A 24,389-nucleotide genomic window follows, 5' to 3' on the forward strand; every position below is an offset into this window, starting at 1 on the left:
ATTTGTACATGCTATAAATACCGGCGAGTCACCACGAGTTCAACGGAAATTACTGTAGAATCATACGATGAAGTTTTATTATCAGTTACTGCCAGCATCTTTTTGTTGACCAGATTCAAAATGAGAGACCTATTTCAATTAATTCGGGAATAATTATTTGTACTTTTAAAATTGTTTTCCTAAGAAACACAGTAGAAAAGAAGACCATAAAGTAACAGCGAGCCTGACAAGATAGGAAGATAAACATAAATGTATTTTCAAGTTCAGTGCAACATGAAAGCATGGAGAATCACCAGTCAAAAAAAAACTAGAAAGCAGCTCATCAAGAGCACCACACTGCAATGAGAAAATCCTTCAGTTGTGAACAAGAGTGATTTTCCTTTCCAACTTCGAAAGCTTAAGTATTACTTTTCTAAGTTAAACTTGTGTGTGACTTCTTGAAAAAAGAAGTTTATTCACCTCAATTTTGAATCAGTTTCATTAATCAAACCAACTACTGAATAAAATGGATCTTTAAGAGCTTTGTTACACTTGTCATCGCATTTTCTAAATAGAAATGTGTTTAAGGCAGAGTGCTGGTATTTAAACCTAAAAAAGAAGCCCTCAGGAGAGTCATGCTGCGATAGGGAAGAAATTATTTATAGGAAAATGTGTGCTAAGTCACAGAATGACTTAGCTTGGAAGGGCCCTTACACCTCACCCAGTTCCAATCCCTGCCATGGACTGGCTGCTGGCCATCAGGGCCCCCTCCAGCCTGGCCTTGGGCACCTTCAGGGATGGGGCATTCACACCTCTCTGGGCAAACACCCAGCTCTTTTCTAACTATGATTTATGGAGTTAGGAGACTGGTTAGGAAAGCAGGAAGAAACAGTACAGATTTAACAAGAGATTCAAGTTGGTGTGGAAATACCCCTTTTCATCAGCCTCATCTCCCCCCAGGAAACTCAGAACAGATCTCTAGCTTCTAGCTGCAATCATCTTCCTACAAATACTATTTCTGTCCCATCTCCATACTAATCCAAGATATCAGGTACACACATACTTTCCCTCAAAAAGTTGCATGAAAACTTGAATCGGCTGTTGGGTTACACATGAAACTCAACACACACCACTGTCATTTGGTAAGGGGGCTCTTAGGAAGAGCTCACATTTCCGACAGACAAAATTCTGTCCTTTGTAGCTCGAGGATACTTTTCCTTCAATGGGATATTTTTAGACGACCTCACCTAAAGCTTTATTACTAAAATAACAAGCTTGATTTACTGCAGCAAGATAATCACATTTAAGTACTTGGTGAGAGTGAACGTGCCAGGCTAAGACAGGGAACACAAGAGAGGATTGATACGGAAGAGGATTGCCCTGTATCCTTAACCCCAGCTTTATCTATCACCCCGTTAATGCCTTCCTTCCCCAGACCCAAGAACACCTGTGGAAGGCTTCTAAAAATTCTTCTGAGGGCAACTTCAGATCATCGGAATGGGGGGAGGTGTTGGTTTGCTCATAAATAGTGACTAGAATATTAAAAAGGCTTGTTCTCTGATCAAGAATTCAACTTGCATACACACACCCCACCAAACACATGCATACCTGCCATTTCAGCTTTGAAGAACCGAATGAGCGATTGGGTGAAAGAAAGGATCCATTTATCCATGATGTTATTGCTCTCCTTAACCGTGTTCTCATTGTAAAGGAATTCTCTTCCTTCATCCTATCAGCAGCATAAAAACACAAAACACATTTTCAAGTCATAAGAGTTTATATTCAAATCTTTGTATCAAACCACCTATAAGTCCCCATTGTCACCTCTGCTGTATTATACAGTTTCCTAAGAGAGAAAATTAACTTCCAGAAAGACATAAGAAATAACCAATGAAAATGAAGACTTCCACTGCTCCTGATCTCACCACTCAACACTTCCAGCTGCAAAGGAGGCCTGTTATTTGCATCTGTTAAGCAGACAAAATGTAGCACAGCACGCAACAGTATGCAGTGGTTTCTTCCTGCTCGCAGTGTAAATCACAGCTCCCAGACACAGGGTAGGGCTCTCAAATTTACATAACTCTTATCTAGAGCTCTGAAATATTTACAAAGAATATAATGACCAGGATAAATTGTATCTGGTGGAATGACATTTAAAGGATATAATTTTTAAGATCACATGACAATTTCAGCAGGGTGAAAAAACAGAAGAAAGTAACAATCCCCACTGAGAAAACCAAACAACACTGGCAGGATTTCAGGCATCCCAATGTAAACAGTGCACTCGGTTGCTTACCAGAACAGCAACGTTTGCACCCACCTGAGAAATTTCATAACATTTCACTGATTCTGAAAGATACTGTAAGCAAGGCCATAAGAAAGAACAGCATCCAGTGCACAAACGGCCTCACCTCCAGCGGTATGTTATGACCAGGTGAAGATGGGGCAGGGAGGTTTGCTGTTTTTAAACTGTAGTTCCTGTTGGGTTTTATAAGTCTTTGTACTTGGCGTTCCCTCAGAATCCAGGTAAAAACTCTGCTTGGATTATTTAACCCAATCATTATGCACTTACGCAGTATAAAGGAAAAGATTCTTAGAATAAAAACGTATCTGTGCACCCAGAAGTGCAGCAATCCCAGAGCTAGGTCAGCAATCGTTAAACCAACTTCAATTATGGAGGTAATTACAGTAAGGAGGGAACTATTATTAGACTTCACCCAGAACAATGAGATTGTAGTTTCTTACAGGAGGTAAAATACAATGAAAAAAAGTTGTTAAAACCTGAGCATGAAATCCAATTTCAGTAGTATCACATCCAATGGCTCATTGTTTTGCCTCATATGGTGCAAAGGAATGGTTTTGCTGCATATAAAGAAAGCTTAAATCTGTTGAATCACCAAAGCTATTTGCTTAAGCACCTGGACTTTCCACTGGGGTCTTCCATCCCCTAGTTGGCTGCTCTTGCAAGATTTAATGGGATCACAGCAAAACACAGCAAAGCACACATTAGATAATACAAAGGTTAAACAAAAGCTGAAATCCATCTGTGGGCAATGCACAAGGTTGCCTGATAAATGCTGCCTAGGGATCTTGAGAAAAGATTCATTAAATATTAGGCTCTGAAGCTACCAGACTTCCTTCCCAAAAGGGGCTGTTAAAAAGATAAAGTCATTTATTTAAGTCAGCCATTTACTGTATTATTTATTGAAGTCAGCCGCCTTTATGGCTTCAAATGGCAGCTCTCCAAAGTGATTAAACTGCCACTGTAATCTCGTGTGTACTACAAGGTTGTGACTTTTTTCCTTACTCCCATGCAAATCTGCACAAGCAAACTGGAACCTTTATCACTAATATTAGCTGAAAAAATAAAAATGGCTTCAACAAAACCTATACAACATGCATCCAAAGTCTTCAATTCAGAAGAAATACTACTATAGGAAACATTCATCTTCCTTTCATTCTAAAAGCATAGAAACTCATGTAACCTACCCAGCATTTTTACTTCAAATTTAATCTACAAGTCCAAAGCATTATTGCAAATGATTTACCTTTCCATTTCTTTTTAAGTTACATTTAATTTTTAAAAATAATTAACTGTCACATTACAGAAGGCAAACATATTGCTGTGGCTTATGTACTGTGTCAAAGTATTCCCTAGTTAAATACTTTTATGCAGATTCATAATTAAAGTTACAGAACATGAGTTAGTTCAAGAAATTGTCACAGCAGCTGCTGCTGAAAATGCCTTTCCTTTCTTTACTTACTTGCAGTTCTATTTGTTTTCAACCTGTATGCTATTAAGCAATGTTCTCAGTGCAGAGGAACTTGCAGTGTGAGTACAGGCAATCTGAACTACCTTGGAAGTCAGCCCTGCTTTGAGTAAGAGGCTCAAGACCAGGTGATCTACAAAGAACTCTCTGCAAACCTAAATCTCTGCGATACTGATCCACAGTAAAAGGGGGAAATGCACAAAACCCTTCCAGCTGGCATTACCATGCTTGAGACATCCATACCTTATGCTGCAGGATGTGAACGTTCTGAACTAGAAAGCGATATGCATTGTACCAGGGCAGGAAGACGTCCTTCAGTATGTCCCTTACTCCTTCCTCCTTAAATCTCAAGTTTTCTGCTCTTACCACAGGAGAATTGATAAGGTACAACCTGAAAACAAGAGTATTTAAAAGCTTAAGACTGCATAAAGTAACAAAAATGTGTAAGCATACGGTGAATTCTAAGAGCCACAGAGCAAGAGAAAGATACTCAAAGAAGCAGTCTCACACTAAGAACCCTAAAAAGGACAATACTGTAAGCAAGTTACATTCAGAACATAAGGTAATTTACTTCCTAGTGCTACAGGATTACTCTTTTATAATCCTGCATGCTGATTCTTAATCAGAATTTAAATTTTATTTGATATTCTAAAAGTTAATTGGAGTGCCAACAGGTAATCTGAAGCTATCACAGTATAAAGATAAGCAGTGAATATAAAGGATCGGTGTTCATCTTTAGAAGGCCACTTGATATTCTGACATTTTATTTCCTTGACAATGACAGTGCTTTTTACTCAGCCCAGATAATTTTGCCAATTAGTAAAAGCTTCAGGCCCATTGCAAACAGAGCGCTAAGGAACAAGGCAGAACGGACAGATCAGTAGAACAGCAGAAATCAACGTCACCAAGAAAACTAGTCCGAAAAGACAAACAAGAATTTGCCTCTTGCAAGTGCAAATGTGTCCAAGCTCCAAAAGTAGCTCTGAAAGAGCAAAGCAGAGGATTCAGATGACCCTGACCCTACCACAAGCAGCCCCTTTTATACCCAGAGCACCTTTAGCCAAGGATGCTCACCTACACATGAAGTCTGCCCTGCCCAGAAAGATCCTCCTAACATCAGTCTCATTTAAGCCAGCAGCTCTTCAGGACACATTCCTGACTTCCTTGCTGAATTCACAAAAGAATAAAAAAGCCCACCAGACCAAAACCAAACCACACAACACCTTCACAGACCATCCATTTTATTCCCTGACACAAATTGATGTCTATCAATATAACTGAAGAAACCAAATCTTACTCAGTTATCATAAAACTTCAATAAGAACTTGATTTAAATATATTTCACTTAACTTTCCAACTTCAAAATAAATAAATAGAACAATTCTAGGAGACGTTGCATTTCTCAATAAAAATGAATTTATTAACTCATTTCCTCATGTTTTCTCAACGTTAAAAATGGTGATTCTAAACTAATCTATCTTCACAGACACTTCTTTTAGGAGGTTTTAAAAACTTAATGTGGTCTGACACAGCGTATTCAAGAATACCAGACCATAAATTCCTTTAGAGAGGGCTCCCTGCATGAAAATAAGTACACAAAAAGAGAGCAAACAGACTGTAATGCAGGAAGATCAGCAGAATAGAAATGGCATTTTCAGAAACATATTCCAAAAAAAGTATTTTTAAACATGATAGCTGAATTCAGATAATGGATTTAGAGAAGCAGAGAACAATTAGCCATGATAACAGACTAGTAAGCCCTTACATGAAATCAGAATTTATAAGCATGCATTTAACCAAACCTCCTATCACCACTATTTGTATATGTGCTTATCACTTGTTTGTTTTAGAAGACAAACATAACTTCCATCCTAATCTGAGAGCTACTCTGGCACTTGAGCAAAATCCAAACCCAGACTTGCTGGCTGTTAAGGAAATTAGGAACAAAGAGCATCACAAACTGCCTCCATTTTCCATCACAGGAGGCAGTGATGTAAAACTAATGCCAACTCTGATGTATCCATTAAGCTGCACCTTTGCACCCACCTCAACATCACCCTCTGTAGAACATGACTTTCAGAAGTCACAACATTCCTGCCAAGATAGCAACTACCATACGGGAAAGAGAAACGAGACACCTGATGATGGAGGACTTGTAACAATTTAATTAGATCTAGTGATATCGGGCACTGAGCAGAAAGCAAAACCTTCTTCAGATCACACCAGTATAAGGAGCTAATGGAACAACACACAAGAAGTAACACAGTAACCTTCTTTTCATCTCTCTAAAGCAGCAGCCTTCGTTATTTGTTCTGCATTTTAAGGACAGAGTGTAAAACAGCGATGTATACCTCAAAACACAGGAAAGCAAAGGGACAGTAAGGATTATGGCAAGAACAATATTTTTCCAACATAATTAACACCTATCCAACCCTGGAAATATTAAACCAGTTTTTGTCAATTCTTACAGATTTCACATAGCACACAAGCTTCAGGAAACATTAAATTGGACTGTTAAATTCACTGAGCCATCAAGCTCCTTATTTTATTTACCCATTCCATTCTATATTCACTTAAGTAGCTTACATGAATATTTTCTGTTCATCTGTTTATTAAGTTACTGCTAGAAATACTTGAGAACTATAGTTAAAGTGTATAAATATTCTCTATTTATATGCGTGTGTGCATACACACACACACACGTTATGCAAAAGCTAAAGAAACTCTGCAGGGAAACAGTGCCAAGGAAAAACTCAATTGTAGCTTTTTCTATAAACAGAACACATCAAGTGCTTCAGTGAATAAGCACAGACAACTGAATCACAGAGCTCCTTCCATAAATGAGCCTGGTCTGCAATGCTTTTTACTCTCCATGTGGGTGTAGGTATAAATAAATGTGACATTAAAGAATGAGTATACAGGCAGAAAAATGAATTAGCTTTTCAGAAAGCAAAAAACATGAATAATGGAAGTGTAACTTCTGGTGTTTCAGATTTAAAACCAAAAAAGGCAGATTGCTTCAGCTGAAACATCACTTGTGATTTAAAATCTCTGCTATGAATAACTCAAAGTCTTTTCAGTCATTGTTCCAGCCACAGATTTGCTGACATTCTGCTAAACAGACCTTGACTATTTTTGAAGAACAATTTGATCGAATTTGAGAAATCTATCCGACACTCTGCTGTGAGCACATACACAAAGATCATTTACTAGGTTTTTAAAATGCTAATGCTTGAAAAAAATAAAGAGCTTCGCATCCATTTTTGTTTTTAAATCATCTACAATACAGCAATAAGTGTCTTACACAAATAAAAACCCCCAGCACACGAAGCTTTTATTCGGACTAATCCTTGCCTCCTTCAATTGTAGAATATAATGAAGTGTGTGACAGCCTGTTTTCTTATATATAAATAGGATTACGTGGCTCTTGAGAAATGCATAAGTAGTATACTCAGTTATTAACATGTCTTTATTGCACCTTTATCTCAAGGTACTACTTCACACACCTAGTTAGAGTATCTAGACTAAGTACCAGGCAACTGCATAATTACATTTATACATTTGTATGATTTTAATGAAACACTTCAGCTGTGTGCTTAATCTCTGATAGGACAATTTATATACGCACAGGAAGCTGCTCCACTTCTGGTTTTACTACTACAAGTATATACTGTGTACTTCTACCAACAGAAAAAGAAAACTGCTTCAAAAATGATAATATAAGCAGCAAACAGATCTGGGTGCTATGCAGCAAGTGTTCCATAACTACTTAACAGAAAATTAATAGGACTTATCCATACAGATACCATTCAGCACTCACTGGGTCAACTCGAATGATTAGCTGCAGTAGCAGGCATGCCAGCCTGAGTAGTATCATCTCATACAAACAACTGGAGACATTTTCAGGCAAAAAGTCTCCATTCAACACAACACCTTCAGTCTGTACCAGCCTGGAAGGAAGATATAAAAGAGCAGGCACTAACTACTGCCAAGTTCTTTAGGTCACCTGCTCAGCTTGTCAGGTCTGGAGTTTTCCAAAACCAACTGTCTTCCTACTCCTAGGTGTCAAATGCCTATGAGCAGCCCTACTGGTACACATATAAACAGTAAACTACAAGAGATTTAACACTAATTTTGAAGAAATCCTACCTTAGTGCATCAGCTCCATAACTATTTACAATTGCCATTGGATCAGGATAATTCTTCTTCCTTTTGCTCATTTTTTGGCCATCACTGGAAAATATCAGAATGCAGAAATAAATCCACAGAAGTCACATAATAAATAAGCAAGTAAAGAATTCCTTCAAATGCAGCTTGTTTTTTTCCTGTCCTACTACATCCTTGATAACAAAGATGTAATACAGCAGCACACACCACTTCACTTGTGACTGTTGAACAAATGCAAGCATCAGAAGAAATATCTGAAGGACCTCAAGTTACACATTCAACCAGTAAATCCATCTTCCCCTGGAGAAATGGGGGGAAGCCCACTAGTTTTGAGTCACATTCTGCCACCCAGCAGCAAAATAAGATGCAATTTTAAATAAAAGCTACATTTGATTCCCTTTTCTTTTCCATCTACAACTACACTTCTAATCTCATTTGCTCTGCAATCATACTGCTTGTTTCCCATCCCTTCCTATCCTGACTTGCTACTTTTTCTCTCTCTAGGAAAGACAAATCCTACTGGAAAGCATCATGTGCAGCACACAGCTAAGATGTATAAACCACATGCTCTTGAGTTCACGTCAGGTATAATTTACAATTCTCAGGGACTTAAATGAAGTATTCTTTGAACACAGATCAGCTTGGGAAAGAACTTATACCCACCTGGCAAGAACTAGGCCATTTACAATTACATTCTTGAAAGGAGGCCTTCCAAAAAGAGCAGTGGACAGCACCAGCAAAGTGTAGAACCTGAAATGAGACAACGTAAGCGAGACTTTAAATACTCTCAGCTAAAATTTGTGCACCATTCATTATGACTGAAATTCTCATCACACTGCTGTGTACCCTGTCAAACTTGAAAATTACATACGTGGAACATACTTAAATGGAAGAAGTTGGTCTGCACATTCCAAAATAGTTTCATCAAAAAATGTTACATGCAATTGGAAAAGCTGGCATCTGTTGGTCTGCAGCTCTGCAGAGGTTGCTGGGTGCATTACTGCACACACAGCTTACATGACAGCTGAGATGCTTATCCCTCAGACAGGCTTTTAACTCTCAAAATTACCACCATTCATGCTGCAGGATACAAATTCTCCCTGTTAAACTGCACTGTAATTGCATGAAATTCAACAAATGCTTCTCCACCTGCACACAAAAGCACCGTCTCCCTTCATTTTCAGCCTTCTGAAGAAAACCCCTGAACACAAATACCTAAACATTTAGGCTGACGATCAATAATACCTCTCAGCCTACAAAGCTGACAGTTCATTAAAACCATAGTGATGCTTCATTATCTAAAAGCACTTCACTGGCCAATTCCCATCAACTTCTGCAAAACAGGCACAAATTCTCATCACTACCGCAGATGTACTTTCAATTAAAAAGAACAAAGTAGAACCAATAGAAGAGACTTCAACACTGCTTGCCTTCAGAAATCCGCACAGTTTCTTCATGATCATTCCAATCATCTGCCCTACACAACATTTTTGACAAGAGCAAACCAAGATTGTTTGCTAGCATGTCACCTTTCAGCAACATTTTCAGCATCAAGCTTCAGAATATCTTGTATTTTACTAAGAAAAAATACCATAACTTAGCTATGTGACACTAAAGGATCATCTGGATACAATAATTTGCTGGATACAGGGCAACATTGCAAAAACTGTGACACAGACTTACCATCCTCGGGTTTGGTCAATGCCTTCAGCAATGAAGTCAGCAGGAAAAGCATCTTCAAGTTGTTTTTTGTTTTCAAATGGATAATGCACTTGTGCATAAGGCATGCTTCCACTCTCAAACCAGCAATCAAAAACTTCAGGGACCCGGTGCAAAGCGCCTTTGCCACAGCGTGAAGGGATGGTTAGATGATCAATACTATGGGAAAGAAAAAGACTAAGTCTAAACAATATCAAGAATGGGTACAAAAAGTTAATATTATGGTTGCATGTTAGACATGACAGGAGGCTTTAATTTTAGCGATTTTTCTACAGGCACATCCTTTGACATCTTCTGTAACTTAAAAGTATTTAAGAGATTTTGTATTAACGGAGTCTAGGACAGAAGAAAGAATCACACAGAAAGGCTTATATGTTGGAGGGGACCTTAAAGATCACTTAGTCACAACCCTCTTTTCACAACCAGTGAACAGTCCATGACTGACCTTTCCCGATGGAGATCGGTGACTTTCACTCCTGACAGCTCTTCCAGTTCCGCCATTGAGCCAATACAAACTACCTGTAAGAGACAAAACAATCAGTCTGTAACTTGCACTTGGTAGCACCTTTTTGTTTTTTTCCTCCTGGAGCAAACGAAGGAGTTAATGTAAAGAAACCAGCAAAAAGTTTCAACAATGGATTTACATCAACACCATGAAACGATGATGAAAGAAACGATTCTGAAAAATTAGGAAGAGAAGGAGGAATTTTTTCCTTCTTGCTGCAAGCTTAAATCATTTGCTCTTCCAAGCACTTATGACCTCCTCTAATTGACTTGCATGCCGCCATCTTGGTATGGATTTTATAGCTCTAATCAGTGGAATTTAGAAGTGCCGCAGAAAGAACTAAATTTTTTTACACACAGATCTGACAAGGAGGAGTTCAATACACCAACAAAATGAAGCTGTAAGTAGGCTGGAATTTTTTCACATTAAGTAACTTGCAAGATTGTTCTTGGATAGAAGCAGTCAGCAAGCTCAATTTCTACAGCTAGTCATAAATATATGTATATATATACATAGTGAAATCATGAGTATCCAAAAGGTTTTCGTTTACTTAATTCCACAGAGCTGTCATGAATTGCAGAGATGATAAAAAGCAGTTTGATTTGGTTCTTAAGCCATGATTTTCCCAATCTGATTCAACTGCTGATCTGCATTACTAATCAGTCTTCTCACATTATTTTTGAACTATAGATTTTCTGTTATTTACCTGTTTTATTTCTCCATAGGAAGTAAATATCCCAATGATTACAATAATCAAGTCTGCAGTTCATACAGCAACCCACGCAGGGCAATTGATCCTAGCTGGAAACATCCCTTTACCAACCAACTATTTGTTAATCTTGATTAGTTTGTCATTCACCACGTGGCCCCATAAACATCAGTACAAGTCAGAGGGCAGCAGGTGCCTAGTTCAGTCCTGCTAGCAGAAAAATGGTTGTGGGATTTTAAAATTATTAATTATTTATTAACTGCAGCATAGGTAAAAAAAAATAGCCTTGACACCACAAATGCTTCATCTTGCAAACCCCGGTACCTGAGAATACAGCATTTACAAAGCACATTCTGGGTAAAAAAGCTGCCCACTACTTGTTGTTTTCACCAATCCTGACAGTACTCAAATAAGATTTTCAGCATCAGGCTGAATAAACACTCAGAGGTCAGCAAAGCATGAAGCAAGCAGAGTAGGATTTGGGGCTGCTCAACCATGTTTCAGCATCACTGAAACCTAATATGAAATCAGAGGTCAAGGTTAAATACTTACAAGACATTCATTAGCACTTTACCCATGTAAATTAGGCCTATCCATGTAAATCAGAAGAATAAAACCATCTTGTAGCAGTCTTTAATAAGTGTTCCCTATTTCAGCTCCATTAAGTACCAATAACAATCCAAGAATGGTAACTGTTCACAGAAAGAAATAAGCCCGTGAAGTGTATTGCTGCTCCACCAAGACAGTCTGGGATTTTTAGCCTTCTAAATACCAATCATTGAAAAGAAATGACTGCTGAGGTCAGCTGAAAGCCATGTTGCTAAAGCAGCCTCCAAGCAGATTGGAAACAGCTCTGAAAGAATTCCCTCCCACTTCAGCAGAGCACAGATGGAACCCTTTTGTTCCAAATCTGTAACACAGGACTGCAGTGCCCAAAGTAGAAGATGCCTCACAGGTGAAGTGAGTGACAAGCAATAAAATAACCCACAAGAATTCCTGTTATATCACAAAGTATTTAACATTATGATTTGTGTTCAAGTCCTATACAAGTAGACAATGTCCACTTTATAAGCTTATTGCTTCACTGAAAAATAAAATTACCCATTATCCTACACTGAGAAAAGCATTAAGATTTGAGAGCTTAAAACATTAAACTGCAAAAATATGGTAACAGTCAAAAGCTTTAGAAATTAAATTCCATTATGCACCTACCTGATAATTATGCTAAAATAAAAAATAAAATACAAGCTAAAATAAAACTGTGGGAAACCAGGTATTGATTTGTAATAAAATTCACTTTAGTACCAATGAATTCACCTTACTGTGCATTAAATAAGAAACTGTTACTACTTCTCCAAGATTTAATATGCACAGCATAATTGCATGTGACTAAGTGTTCTTTTGAGAGCAATACATGAAGAGAAGCTTCAGCAATCTCACATGGCACTAGGCTGCCAAGACATGAGGAACATTCATTATATGGGTCTAATGCAACTAGTCCATGTGGAAAAAATGAGGGGAAAAAAGAAATACTTTTTGCACTGAGAAACTGTTTTTTTTTAAACTTGCTATCTTAACACTAAGGAAATGCTATTACCACAACCATCTTCCAAGTATTCACTTGAGCAGTGAACATCCATTCCTAGCATTACTGTTACTTGCTTTCATCATTCCTCTTGATTCGCCTTTTTTACTTCCTGCTACACTCACACTTGCAGCAGCACCGATACGTATCTTCATATCTCTGCAGTGCTGGACTTGCTTTTACACCTTCAAGTAACGTTTGGCTTCAAGTAACAGAGTATCAGAATTTCCAAAATGCACTGAGAAGACTGACTAGAAAAAAAAACCTCTTCTTTGCCATTTTCTCAATGCATTCCTATTCCATCAGCTTTCTCATCAAAGAAAATTCTTCCAGGAAAGATAAGATGAATTTTAACATTTGGAGAGAAAAAAAAAAGAGGTAAGAAAGATTGCTTACCGTTTTCAATCAAAAGGAATGGAAACATACAAATGCATGCACAAGTACATAAGCATATATTTACCACCCATTATAGATACACGTTCCATTAAGATACAGTAAGACTTCAGACTGTGGCTGCTGCAGTCTTTCAAAATTAGCAAGAAATACATAATACGAAGAGCATTTTCTTCTGAATGGGAGCTTTTGTTTTCCTACCTCTTCAAAATCATCACTGACCCACAGCGGGATGGGTGTTCCCCAGTACCGGTTTCTAGATATAGCCCAATCTCGTGCATCTTTCAGCCAGTTGCCAAAACGCTTCTCTCTCACAAAATCCGGAACCCTAATCCAAAAACAAGAGAAATACTAGTTTACCATTATATTCAATTAACAAGAAAACTAATAAGAACATGAGTGTTTAGTTTCATCCACAAAACAATTCATTTCAGAACACTGCAGAAATGGGAGCACATACAAGATAGCGTAGTGGCTATTGCAAGGCTTATGAATTCACTGCTCAAGCAGGAATAACATTACTTCTGCCCTTCTTTGATCTTGAAACAAGCTATCGATGTGAAAGACATGACATTCATTTTATTCTACAATGTGTCAATGAAGATGTGAGTAACAATGGACCCTGCAAATATATACAATGTCCAAAAACTCTCAGGATAGTCCAACACTGGAAAAATCATGGCTGAAGGTGGATAACAATCCTCCTGCTTAATTTTACCTGCAGAAAAACATGCTAGTTGTTGACTGCTCTGTGGAGGTTTGAGAAGTCTTGAGTAATGACATTAAAATACATCCTGCTTTACACGTGGGCAGCCTATTCTGGGCACTGCCAGGTTCTGTGACGTGTTAAAAGCTAATCATCCTATGGAAGCTCAAAGGTTAACGTGAGAATCTGATGTCTACCAAGCTTCTCTGATGTGCTAATTGCCCTCATGGTTTGGTGAGTAATTGACTGATTTCTGCAAACAAAAATATATACATATAACAGATAAGGGAAAGCAGTCTTTTTGAGGCCTCTTCAACCTTTTCTCCCAGCACCAGGAGAGTCATGAGAAAAATGTGAGCATCACTTGGAAGAATCTACTGACATCAACGCAAGCTGCTCTATCAAGTTTCACCCATGGTGATGCCATGTGGAGATCTGAAGACTTCTTGATGCCAACAATGTCTATGGTAGATAAAAACTAGTCATACAGAATTCATTAAATATCATTCTGAAGGTTCCACAGCTCCAGTAGTTATTTCTAAGTCTCATTTTGAGTGCAGTTACCTTCTAAACGCTTCTAAAAGAAAAATATATTACAGAAATGCTTTTAAACTCAGCAATTAGCATTTCACAGCGTCCATACACAGCCTTGAAATTCAGAAAGACATTCAGGTTTGCAGAATTTCTTAGAGTAGGGCTCATTTTTATGAACTTCTCTGTAGTGACCTTAAGAGACCCTCTCCCCCAGCACCAGTGGAAACTGCACGAAGACCATTAGCATTTGCCTAACATTTCACTAATGTGGAAAACTTCCCTATACATCACTTCTAAACTAGTTTCCATTTTTCAGAAGTTGTTAGACGCTGATTAGCTGAAATTATTAGTCCCATTTAACATAGCTAGAGGCAGAAACAATCCCCCAGCGACATTCAAACACTTGGAGTTTCAGCTCTGCCTCCTCAAAACACACAAGGAAAATTAATTTGATCCCCAAAGTGGACATTAACCACAAGAAGGCACGTGGTCTTATCCCTCACTTTCTCTGAGCTACAAAAACCACAATTTACCTCTTCTGGTAAAATTGCCTGACCCTGCTGACAATTTTTAGCAGAACATAAAACGCAAACCACTTCATCTACTACAAACCACATTTTAAACCATGATTTGTTACCACTTTCGAGGTGCAGTACAGAAATAACACCACCATAACCATAAAACACAAGGAAAAGAGCCCGCATCTCAAATACATCTTCAGCTCAACACTCAAAGAAAATGTTACTTAAAACAATTTATTCTGACCACCACACAGTCACCACCCAGACATGGCATGGCAGATACAGCCAACAGAGAATGACTTCAATAGACAGCCACCCAGAGCAAACCCCTTCAGTCATGCATTCCTCAATCCTAGAGCCTGTTCCTTTCATTTAGTCTTACTGTGTTCAGCTACAGCTATTTCAGCATAACCTGACTTACAGACAGAACACTTTAAAGTAAATAAATCAGTCACAAAAGCATAACCCTAACCAGAGGAAACCCCACATTTACATGTTCTACTCTGCTGGGAAGATAAAACAGCATTCCCAGCAATGCTATTACTAACACCTGATCACTACGTTACTGCAGCTCTAGCATCCCTTTAAGAGCTTGGGGATGGCTATTCTCTTAATTTCTTGTTAATTTTTAACAGATAACATCTTGCCAGGTATGTGTTACTACCAAAGGAAGCTTTTATTTACTCTTCCATCTACATTCTGCAGTAAGATTTTACTCGGCTAAGGAGAGCGAGGGCACTCAGAGGCTGCCCTGCAGTGAATTCTGCTCCCTTCCTTCCCAATGCTGTAACTGAACAAACTTGGCCTCATCCTGAGACAGCTCTGCACTGCAATAGATCTGTCAGCACACAATCTTCCTTATAATCCCCGACTCATTTCTCCATCTGAATTCCCAAGTACATTGAGAACAGAATGGTGACTTTGAGGCTGAGATAAAACCATAAATCATTACTGATGCTGATTCCAATTTCAGGAAAATTTGGGCTAAGTTAAACCACTTACCTAAGCCCAAAAGCTAATGTAGTCCCCTGAAAGAAAATGGCTGCACAAATGCAGAAGTACAGACACTGAGCTCTGTGCACAAGGAATCCTCACAGTTTGGATGCTTAGGAGCTTTAAGGAAAGAAACAAATAGACAGAAGGCCACCCACACCAACAGTCCTACTTTACAGCACAAAAAGATACAAAAAAGCCCTTTGCCATATGCCAATGTGCATGCTTTCTGTGTTTATCAGGTATCTGCCACTAATGTCCTTCAGCTGAAATGCAAAACTTTCAGGTTTAGACCGAAAAGTTCACCTGAATCTGCAGTTTGGGATGACAAGGAAAGTGACAAGTGCATACAGAGCAACTCACCGCTAATGGCACTGAATAGATTCAGACCTCAGAAAAGGTCAAGTTTCAGCAGCAAACAGTTCTAGAAGTTTTAGCAGAAATCAAAGCAGAGATTTCACATCTAAAGGATTCCTGCTGCAGCCCCAATATCACTGTTTGAAATGTTTCTTTTTTTTTTTTCCCCTCAACTGGCCTACAATTCCTGTTAGCTTTGACCTTCAAATTTCTCTGCAAAATGACATAGACAAGATTTTGTACTTCCTTCTCCAACATTTAGCAAGGTTGAGGAGGCTGCTGCCTCAGCAGGCTGTGAAACTCTCAGTTCATGCTTTCAGAATAGTGTGGGATAATGGCTATTTCTACTTCCTTGGCACCCAGGTCAGTGTGCTAAATAAACTTAAAGACACAGGCATAGCAGCAGTTGAGAAGTGCATAGAACTGAACTTCAGTACTTATTGCTATGTGTTGTGATTTGTCAAATAATAAATTGACTGAAGGTAATCAGTTTCAACTTGTTTCGATGTAAATCTCTTACTCTTCTAACATAAAAACTCCAGCTTAACAAATTAGAGATGACAAAAATTATTCATCTGCTCTAGATATGAGTGTACATTTCTGATTGTTCTCTCATTTGTGGAGCAGATCTGAGATTCTGTTGAATTCATGCACAGCTAAGACTTCCATGCAGTAAGCTCCCTCATCCCTTCTCAGTAGCTACTCTTTTTCTCAGTGCTGAATCAAGACCCTAAATGATAAACAAAAAAAGACAAAGACCAATAAAAATTCAGACCCCGAACTGCATTTACTAGCATACCACAAGAGAAACCATTTTACTTGCCCTCCAAAGTCTATGTCCTACAGAGCATCCAGAGTGCACAAGCAAGTGAGCATGGATTTGATTTGAACATCTGAAATTATCTGAAAAACAGTCCCAAGAGAGTCAGACTGATAAACAGAAAAACAGCAAGAATTAGGAAACCCTCTGACAGACCAGCACCCAGCATTCGATGCCTTTGGTTCTGAGAAGGTGGCCCCCAAATTATCCTTTCATTTGGCAGGAAAGATAGTAGGCAACCAAGTTGCAACAGCAAAATCAAAGCTGGCTAAGTAGTTGCCTCATATCATTTCATAAAAATATGTACAAGTATCTTTAAATCCATAACAATACCTGGTTTTGCTTTTCTTTATTAACTGATCCTTAGAAAGCTCAATGTCTTTGATTCCATTATGCTAATCTGCTCTTATAACAAGCATCCTTCAACATGCCCTCAAGTTGATTCTTAATGGTTTCTACTTCAAGGAGATAAAATAAAGCAACTATTTGTGCCCTTTTAACACACTAATTAGTAGCAATACTATATCATAAACCTAATTAAAACTCCAGGGTTCAGGGTTGGGGAAACAGGGAGGAAGGGGGAGCAAAGAGGAAAGGTCAACTGCCTGCAAAGCTCAGTTCCCACTGCAGCAGACAGTTTCTCCTCCCCAGTTCATGAAATCTTATTATAGTGGTGCACAGACACACATCCCAGACAAGGTAGGGTTGCTTCCATCAGTATAAAATAATTTTCTGCCTATGTGCAGCTTACATTTGCTGAAATTAATAGTGTTCTCAATCATTTTGATATACCAATGTTTTTCTGCAGTCTTTTATCATGGTTCCCATAGCAACAAACACTTTAGCGTGAGACTGCAATGCTGCTGCAGACTGCATCATAACCATACTGTCAGCAGCACACAGCTGCCTGACAAGTCAAGATTAAGTGAAGCCACAACCTCCAGTTCTGTGATACATTTACATTTTAAAAAGCCTGTTATCTTATTTGTATGACTCAGACAACATGCTAATTGCTATAAAAATTCTTAATCTTACCTATAAAGGCAAAAATAAAAGTCCCAGTATTCTGAAGCTGGAGAGGTAGGAAGCTTTTGCCGTAGCTCTTGCTGCAGTTTCCCATGGCACATTCTGACTTCATGGTTACCGAGTACTTTTATATTTACAAGTTTTTGTGCCATATATTTGCAACCTTTTAATGGTGTCAGATATTTAACATGCTGCACATGGGGATGGATTTACCAGCTGTCTAAGCACAACTGCCTGGTGAACCAACATTTGGAGTTTCTGGCTCAAGAAAAGCCTTATTTGATAAACAACATGCTTCTGATGACCACTCACTGGGACCAAAAAGATACTTGCTGGATTTACAACAAAACAATCTCTGCTCATGAGGCTTTGAGAGGAAACAGCAAAATTAGGACACAGCAGAACACAAGCTATCAAGACCAATTGACACAAGCCTTAAAGCTCACTTCCAATCCTCAGCTGTGTCTGATAACAGCCAGCAATGAAACCTTCTGACTTGCTCTGCCCTAAATCAGACAACCGCAAGGCAAACCCTGCAGTCATTTTTCCCTTACCTCCTTCTGCAGGCAATGATGCCACCGTGCATTTTACATCGTGAAATGCTGCCATCTACTGCCTGTAAATTGCTGTACACTTCACACCACCATGGAGACCATCACTACTCACAGCTCCTAACTAAATGTAGTCCATGATTCAAAAGGAAGAGTGAAAATTACAAGATCATGTTAAAGGAAAAGAAAAACAAAAACTGGTACACAGAAGACATGCATTTAAAACTGTTCAGCACTCATTTATACTAAGCTAGCATAGAAAATACCCTATTAAACATAGAAAACAACTCATCTTCCAACATCATCCTACAACTGTGTCATAATTTAAGTTCTTTCACTCCTGCTTCAGTGTCAGAATTCTCACCAGCACAAAGACACACAAGCGTGGCTGAAGAAACATCAACATCCCATTGCTGAGGTGGCCCTACACTCTGCACCACCGACCAGCTAGGGCTGATCACACAACACAGGCATAAATTGTGATGAGATGGCACCTTTTGAAAGGTGGGAGACTGTCTGTTGACTAAAGCCTGGAAAGTTCAAACCAAAGCCTCTCAGAAGAAGAATGTGTCTGAGTGATGGACGTGAAGATACTCGTTCTTGGGGTGCTCATACAGGAACAGCATGGAGCATGGAAAATCCACACTTTTAGAAACGGATGTTAACTTCTGGCAAGAAAGCCCATTGCATGCACTCCTTATAGTATTTTCATTAATCACTTAAATTGTTAGCTCTTAAAAATCAAGAAAGAATCTCTCTTAGAACCAATACATCACATCCTTTATTAGTGTTTGAAATTTTCAGTGCCAAGAAAAGGCAAGAACAAAGGGCTTGGCTACTTTGAAGTCTGTCACATCTGCTTTCCTTCCAGTGATGCTCATTTTTCCACTATATGGAGTGCTGTAAATCTTGGGTAAACAATGTCAGAACTGTGCAATGGTCTCTAACACTGAACACCAGCCAACAGTTGGAAGTAACACACTTCAGTTACTTCAGGAAATCAGCTCCTCACTTGGAGGTGGGTTTTCTTGTTGTGTTTTTCCACTTGTTTGTTTTTTTAAATTTCACAGCTGAAATTTAAATACGAGCCCAAAATATTTAGAACCTTTCCTACCATCTATAAGAAGATGCTACACAAAGTACCAGAAGTGTGAACTGCATTAGTTCAGAAACATATGCTACGTTAATTCTTTCTTTATACTAAGTTATACATTGGTAACTTGTACCAAATTTGAATGGTGACAGCAGGAATTAGTCCTACATTACACAACAGAACCTAAGGTGGCATGGTTTAGTTTCCTGACAGCAGTGATGCAGCAAATGCTCTTTCAACAAATCATTAGAGTTATAAGGCTAAATCCAATCCTCATACACCAGGGACCCAGCTTCAGTTCTGCACCTAATGCTCCACATCAACATCACATGAAACTAAGGCCTGACAGCCCTGGACAAGATGGATTTACCCTGCTACAGCTCAAGTATCACTGTAGTAAGCTGCTTGAATATAAAATTCCATTTTTATTATTTCCTGCTTTAATAATCTCTTCGGCAAATTCTGTGGGGGGAAAATTCAAGAAGGGATTTCAGACTATGGACTGAAACTCGGTCTCCTAATTGCTGCTACAGCGCCATGCTTTCAGCATTTCCTGCCCAAGGAACTTCCACTCTGACAAGGGTAAGGCTGGGAGAAAGAAAGGGTTTTTATTTGGTTTATTATGTATTAAAAAGCATAATAAAATAAAGTCTAAAAAAAAGGTGCCGGCACACTGTGATCTTTCTTGTAAGCTACAGTTGAGTTTGAAGAATGGAGATACAGCTGTTGCCTTTAATAAATTTTGAGCGACTATGGCTTTATCAGTAGGTTAATTCATTAAAAAACTAATTAAAAAAATCAATCAAGTTGGAAAGTTTGTCCAACTCTGTTTAATCTACTTCATCATAAAGGGTATCTATAAAAAGTGCAGCTATTCTTGAGGGACAATATACCTATCAGTCATTTACAGGAACAAAAAAAGCAGTGCAGTCAAATTCATTCTGCAAAGGTTAATATAGTCTGAAAAGCATTTATCCCAATTTTCTCATTTTCCAGGACACATTGAAGCCCCAGAGAGTCCAAAAATAATTTATTTATTTATTTTAAAGCAAGGTATTATTTCTGTGACACTTCAGTAGATCAGGTCTCTCCAAAAGCATGAAAATAGGCTTGGGGAAGGATGGACTCCCCAATATGATGAATATTGAAGAGTATGAAATTCTCAGTGTCAACTTAAGAAGTTCTATCAATTGTGGTTGGGATGTATTTCAAGAACATACAAATAAATCCTCTAAAGTAATGCATTTTTCATTTAAAAGCTGGATTTCGAAAGCCATCTCTATGTAAGAGATGCCATCACATTTTCAGACTACTACTAAGGAAATCACATTCTGAAAATACATTCTGATACTTTTTTTTTTTAATAAAACATTTCTCATGCCTCACTTCTTAGCATCGTGTCAAACAACCTGAGGATACTTTTAATGATCTTGTACCCCAGTTCACCATCAACTTAGGCTTTAACTTCACTGTTCTACTGTACTCAACCACAATTACACTCTAAAATATATTTCTTACTGAATTCTATACAAACAAAGAATAACTTCTGAAAAGTGAGAAAGGAAGAACAGTCAAACATATTCACGCACAGGGCTGATGAGCAATGAAGCAGGTTATCTGTTCATGCCAGGATTGCTTTATCCATTTGAGATCCATTCATGAAACCTAAGATAAAGTGTTATTTAAAACCAGTTACCAGCCATGCTTCAACAGCACTGGCTTAAAGACAGAATGGAAGGATGATGGAAATTACCAACAGAAATGGTGACAAAGATCTCTGTAAAGGTCCTTCCTTGCAAAGGAACAAAATATATGTAGGAGACCTTACCAGTAGCACTGGGCATTATTCTCCAGTAGCTTCTCCACCATGTGCTCTACTCTTACGAACCAGCTTGGCACAGCTTTGTATATCAACGGAGTATCTGACCTGTAACAAGAAGGTGATGGGGAAGGGGCAAAAAGAAAAAGCCATGTTATTTATCAAGTATATTTAAAATGAAAGCAGTTCTGTACATGACAGATCTCATTGTACACATTCTTGATCTCATTGTACACTTCCTGAAACATTATCACAAAAACAAAGGGTGTTTTGTTTTTAATAACACATTGTTACTCTTACATGAGCTACCATTTTAGCACTCCTAAGAAAAATCCTTCATGCAACAACTAAACAAGTTTTTATAGCACAAGAAATCACGAGAACGAACTACACTTGAATTTTACATTTATGTTGCTATGTAGTACAAAAATAAGAACTTCATCCAGTATTTAAATGAGTTATTTAAGTCTTCAAGGCGACATCATTCTGTTGTGGTTTTGTTTTGCTTTCTTTTTTTAACATGCACATCTCCAACCTGACAAGCCAGAAAACATTATTACAATTTCTATTTAAAAGAGTAAGTCATTTAGATGGAGTAACAGCACCCAAGATTGACAAGATGCATGTCCTACACCACGAGGAGAAGGAGAGATTCAGATAAACACATAAAAGCAGCACACAATGAAGGCATCCTCACACATTCTTTCTTTACTTCAACATTTCAGGCAATCATACAAAAACCACATGGGGTACATAATGCTGTAACACGATGGAGAGCAGAGCAGTGATGGCAGGGTAATAAGTCCTAGGGTGCAGCAAGTGAGGACTTGCTCAAATACAACAGCTGTGGGCACAGAAACAAATGAAAGAAGCTGCTTATCTTCAGAAGGCCTCAGGAAGGCAGGGGTCTCCAGTGAGATACCTTTGCCTCCACTGTCAACCCTTAAGCAAGGTCTGGGAAGGGGTGGATCCTGACTCCACCCCTTCCATCACTCAGGTATATTGCATGCACCTGAACTCCCCTGGGTTGGCCCTGCCTTCCCACCAGGTTCTCCACCACTGTTTTGAGCTGTTACTTAGCATTTCCACTATAGGATGGGAGCAGATTTGGAACTTGGGATTGCATAGAAATGGGAATGCTGTAGGGCAGACTTTATAGACCGATAAATTGCCTAAATTATCTAGTAAAATCAGAATCTTTAAGCATCTGGCTGCACTGCAGACTTGAGCTGAATCTCTTATTGGTTAGTTCCATAACACAACAGCTTTTGTTCTTGAGAGATTGCTTAGTAACACGTGGCCTTCTTAAGGATCCAATAATTTGTGTGTTAAGTTCATTATAAGAGAGTTCAGACAACACCAGTACTTCACATCCATCTCATTATTCCAAATTAAAGAAGGATGACTGTACCCTAGGTTAAGGAAGCTGTCTGCTGGTATAGAGCAACTGCAACAACTCTGGGACAAGAAACTTTTATTTCCATAATATCAACTCATGACACAAAATGTTTCCTGAAATATTACTTTTATTTTATGCTGGATTCTTTTCAAATGCACAACCTACTCATAGTATAATGACAATTCAAATTGATACTATGGAAGTACTTTCTAATGGTACGCCTACCAAACCAACAGAAGAGGGAAGAAATACAAACCAATGATTGTTTGGCTTTCCTATTGGCTAATAATATCCGCATCATTTCTATTGATGCTGATGTTACCTTCCACTTCTCAACACAACAGTGTTACTCAGAATTAAAAGACAACCACACTGCAATAAAACCTGCTATCCCTGAGCACAAGAGGACTGGCCTTTCTTCTGTAGCTAACATCTGCATTTCTTAAAGCAGTTTCTCAACCCAGCATTCCTGGAGTCTTCAGAGTACTTACATTCAGGGTAAAACTGATTTTCAAGGACTAAGCATTTAAATGAAAATAGCTCAAATTATCAGGATGATGAAGAGCAGAAAGCATCACACTGAGGGCACAACCACTAAAAGCAGAAAAAAAAATTAACACAAATAACCTGTTTTAACAATTTAAGAAAATTTGCTCTTCTGCAAGGGTAAAAGAAAACTTCACAGCACATGCTAAAGCCTAACAGCCACCTATTCAGTCTCACAGCATCATCCTATCACATACAGAGATGAATTCTGATTAGTCAGGACCAGCACATCCTTAGGGGAACACCAGTGGCAGCATGTTTCCTTAGATGTGTGTCCTTTAGAACTTTATCAGAGGTAGAGAAGCACCTGAGCAAACAGCCTGTTCCTTAGCAGTGATACAAAACCAGCTCCCTCTGAAACATAACCTTTGTACATGAAAAGATCAGAAATAACATTCTTCGTGCACTGTATATATGCTCCAATCATTACTTTTTTTCACTCTGGACTGCACAGTGATTTAGAACAATTTATTGTGATCCTCTATTTTCTTTTAATTTCAGAAGATAGTAAATGACAGATTACTAACCGTGTGCCCTTAAAGAATGCTTCTTGCTCTTTGCTATCAATGGCTTAAAAAAGCAAAACCCTGTGCGTTAATTCTTAATAGGATGACACACAGTAGCTACCGCGGACATCTGGCTGTAAGCTTGTTACCTTTGTTACTTTCCACAGCTGCTGAATCACTTCCTTCCAGAGCTCTTATACCACTACCTGGACTATACAAGCATTCAGCTTAGCAAGATCTCACAAGTACGTGGAGCAGTTTTGGCTAATCATTTTCTTTTTCAGCAGTTCCAATAAAGGAGAGTTCTGGCTAGAAATTCTCTACTGTGTCCTCACTTAGGTTAGTTAACAGAAAATGACTGCATAACATTACAACAAGGCAATTAAAAGAAGGATCCTTTGATGACATGCAAAAAGAGAAAATAATATATTTGGGATCCAACAACTCACTGGTTCCAGAGAAAAGCATAAAAAATAGTACAATAAAAGCAGGAAAACCTGATTCCAAAGTTTTCTTACATTAATCAAAATAACTTATAACTATGTTTGAAGTCAAGAACTACTCTTCTACTTTTAGTATATTCCGATTATGGTTTGATTTCTGATGGAAGTGAAATGAGATATTAAAAGTAGATTCCATTATTCTGCACTTCCCACCAGATAATTTGCTGCTAGGTACTGCCTGCAACTTA

The 24,389-nt window shown here is 38.4% G+C and overlaps 1 protein-coding gene across 1 annotated transcript in view; it reads right to left on the bottom strand.

The window, feature by feature from the left end:
* The window catches only part of IARS1 (isoleucyl-tRNA synthetase 1), a 75,531-nt gene that overhangs the window by 25,892 nt on the left and 25,250 nt on the right, over positions 1-24,389 (bottom strand). The window contains exons 14-21 of the mRNA XM_072347088.1: positions 21,257-21,355; positions 13,029-13,155; positions 10,081-10,154; positions 9,600-9,794; positions 8,580-8,666; positions 7,899-7,982; positions 3,993-4,140; positions 1,588-1,708 (exon numbers count right to left, since the gene is read on the bottom strand). Of these exons, the coding sequence (XP_072203189.1) occupies positions 1,588-1,708; positions 3,993-4,140; positions 7,899-7,982; positions 8,580-8,666; positions 9,600-9,794; positions 10,081-10,154; positions 13,029-13,155; positions 21,257-21,355 (935 nt within the window). The remainder of the gene's footprint in view (positions 1-1,587; positions 1,709-3,992; positions 4,141-7,898; positions 7,983-8,579; positions 8,667-9,599; positions 9,795-10,080; positions 10,155-13,028; positions 13,156-21,256; positions 21,356-24,389) is intronic.

This window comes from Excalfactoria chinensis, chromosome 12 (genome assembly GCF_039878825.1).
Source record: "Excalfactoria chinensis isolate bCotChi1 chromosome 12, bCotChi1.hap2, whole genome shotgun sequence".
Taxonomy (NCBI): Eukaryota; Metazoa; Chordata; class Aves; order Galliformes; family Phasianidae; genus Excalfactoria; species Excalfactoria chinensis.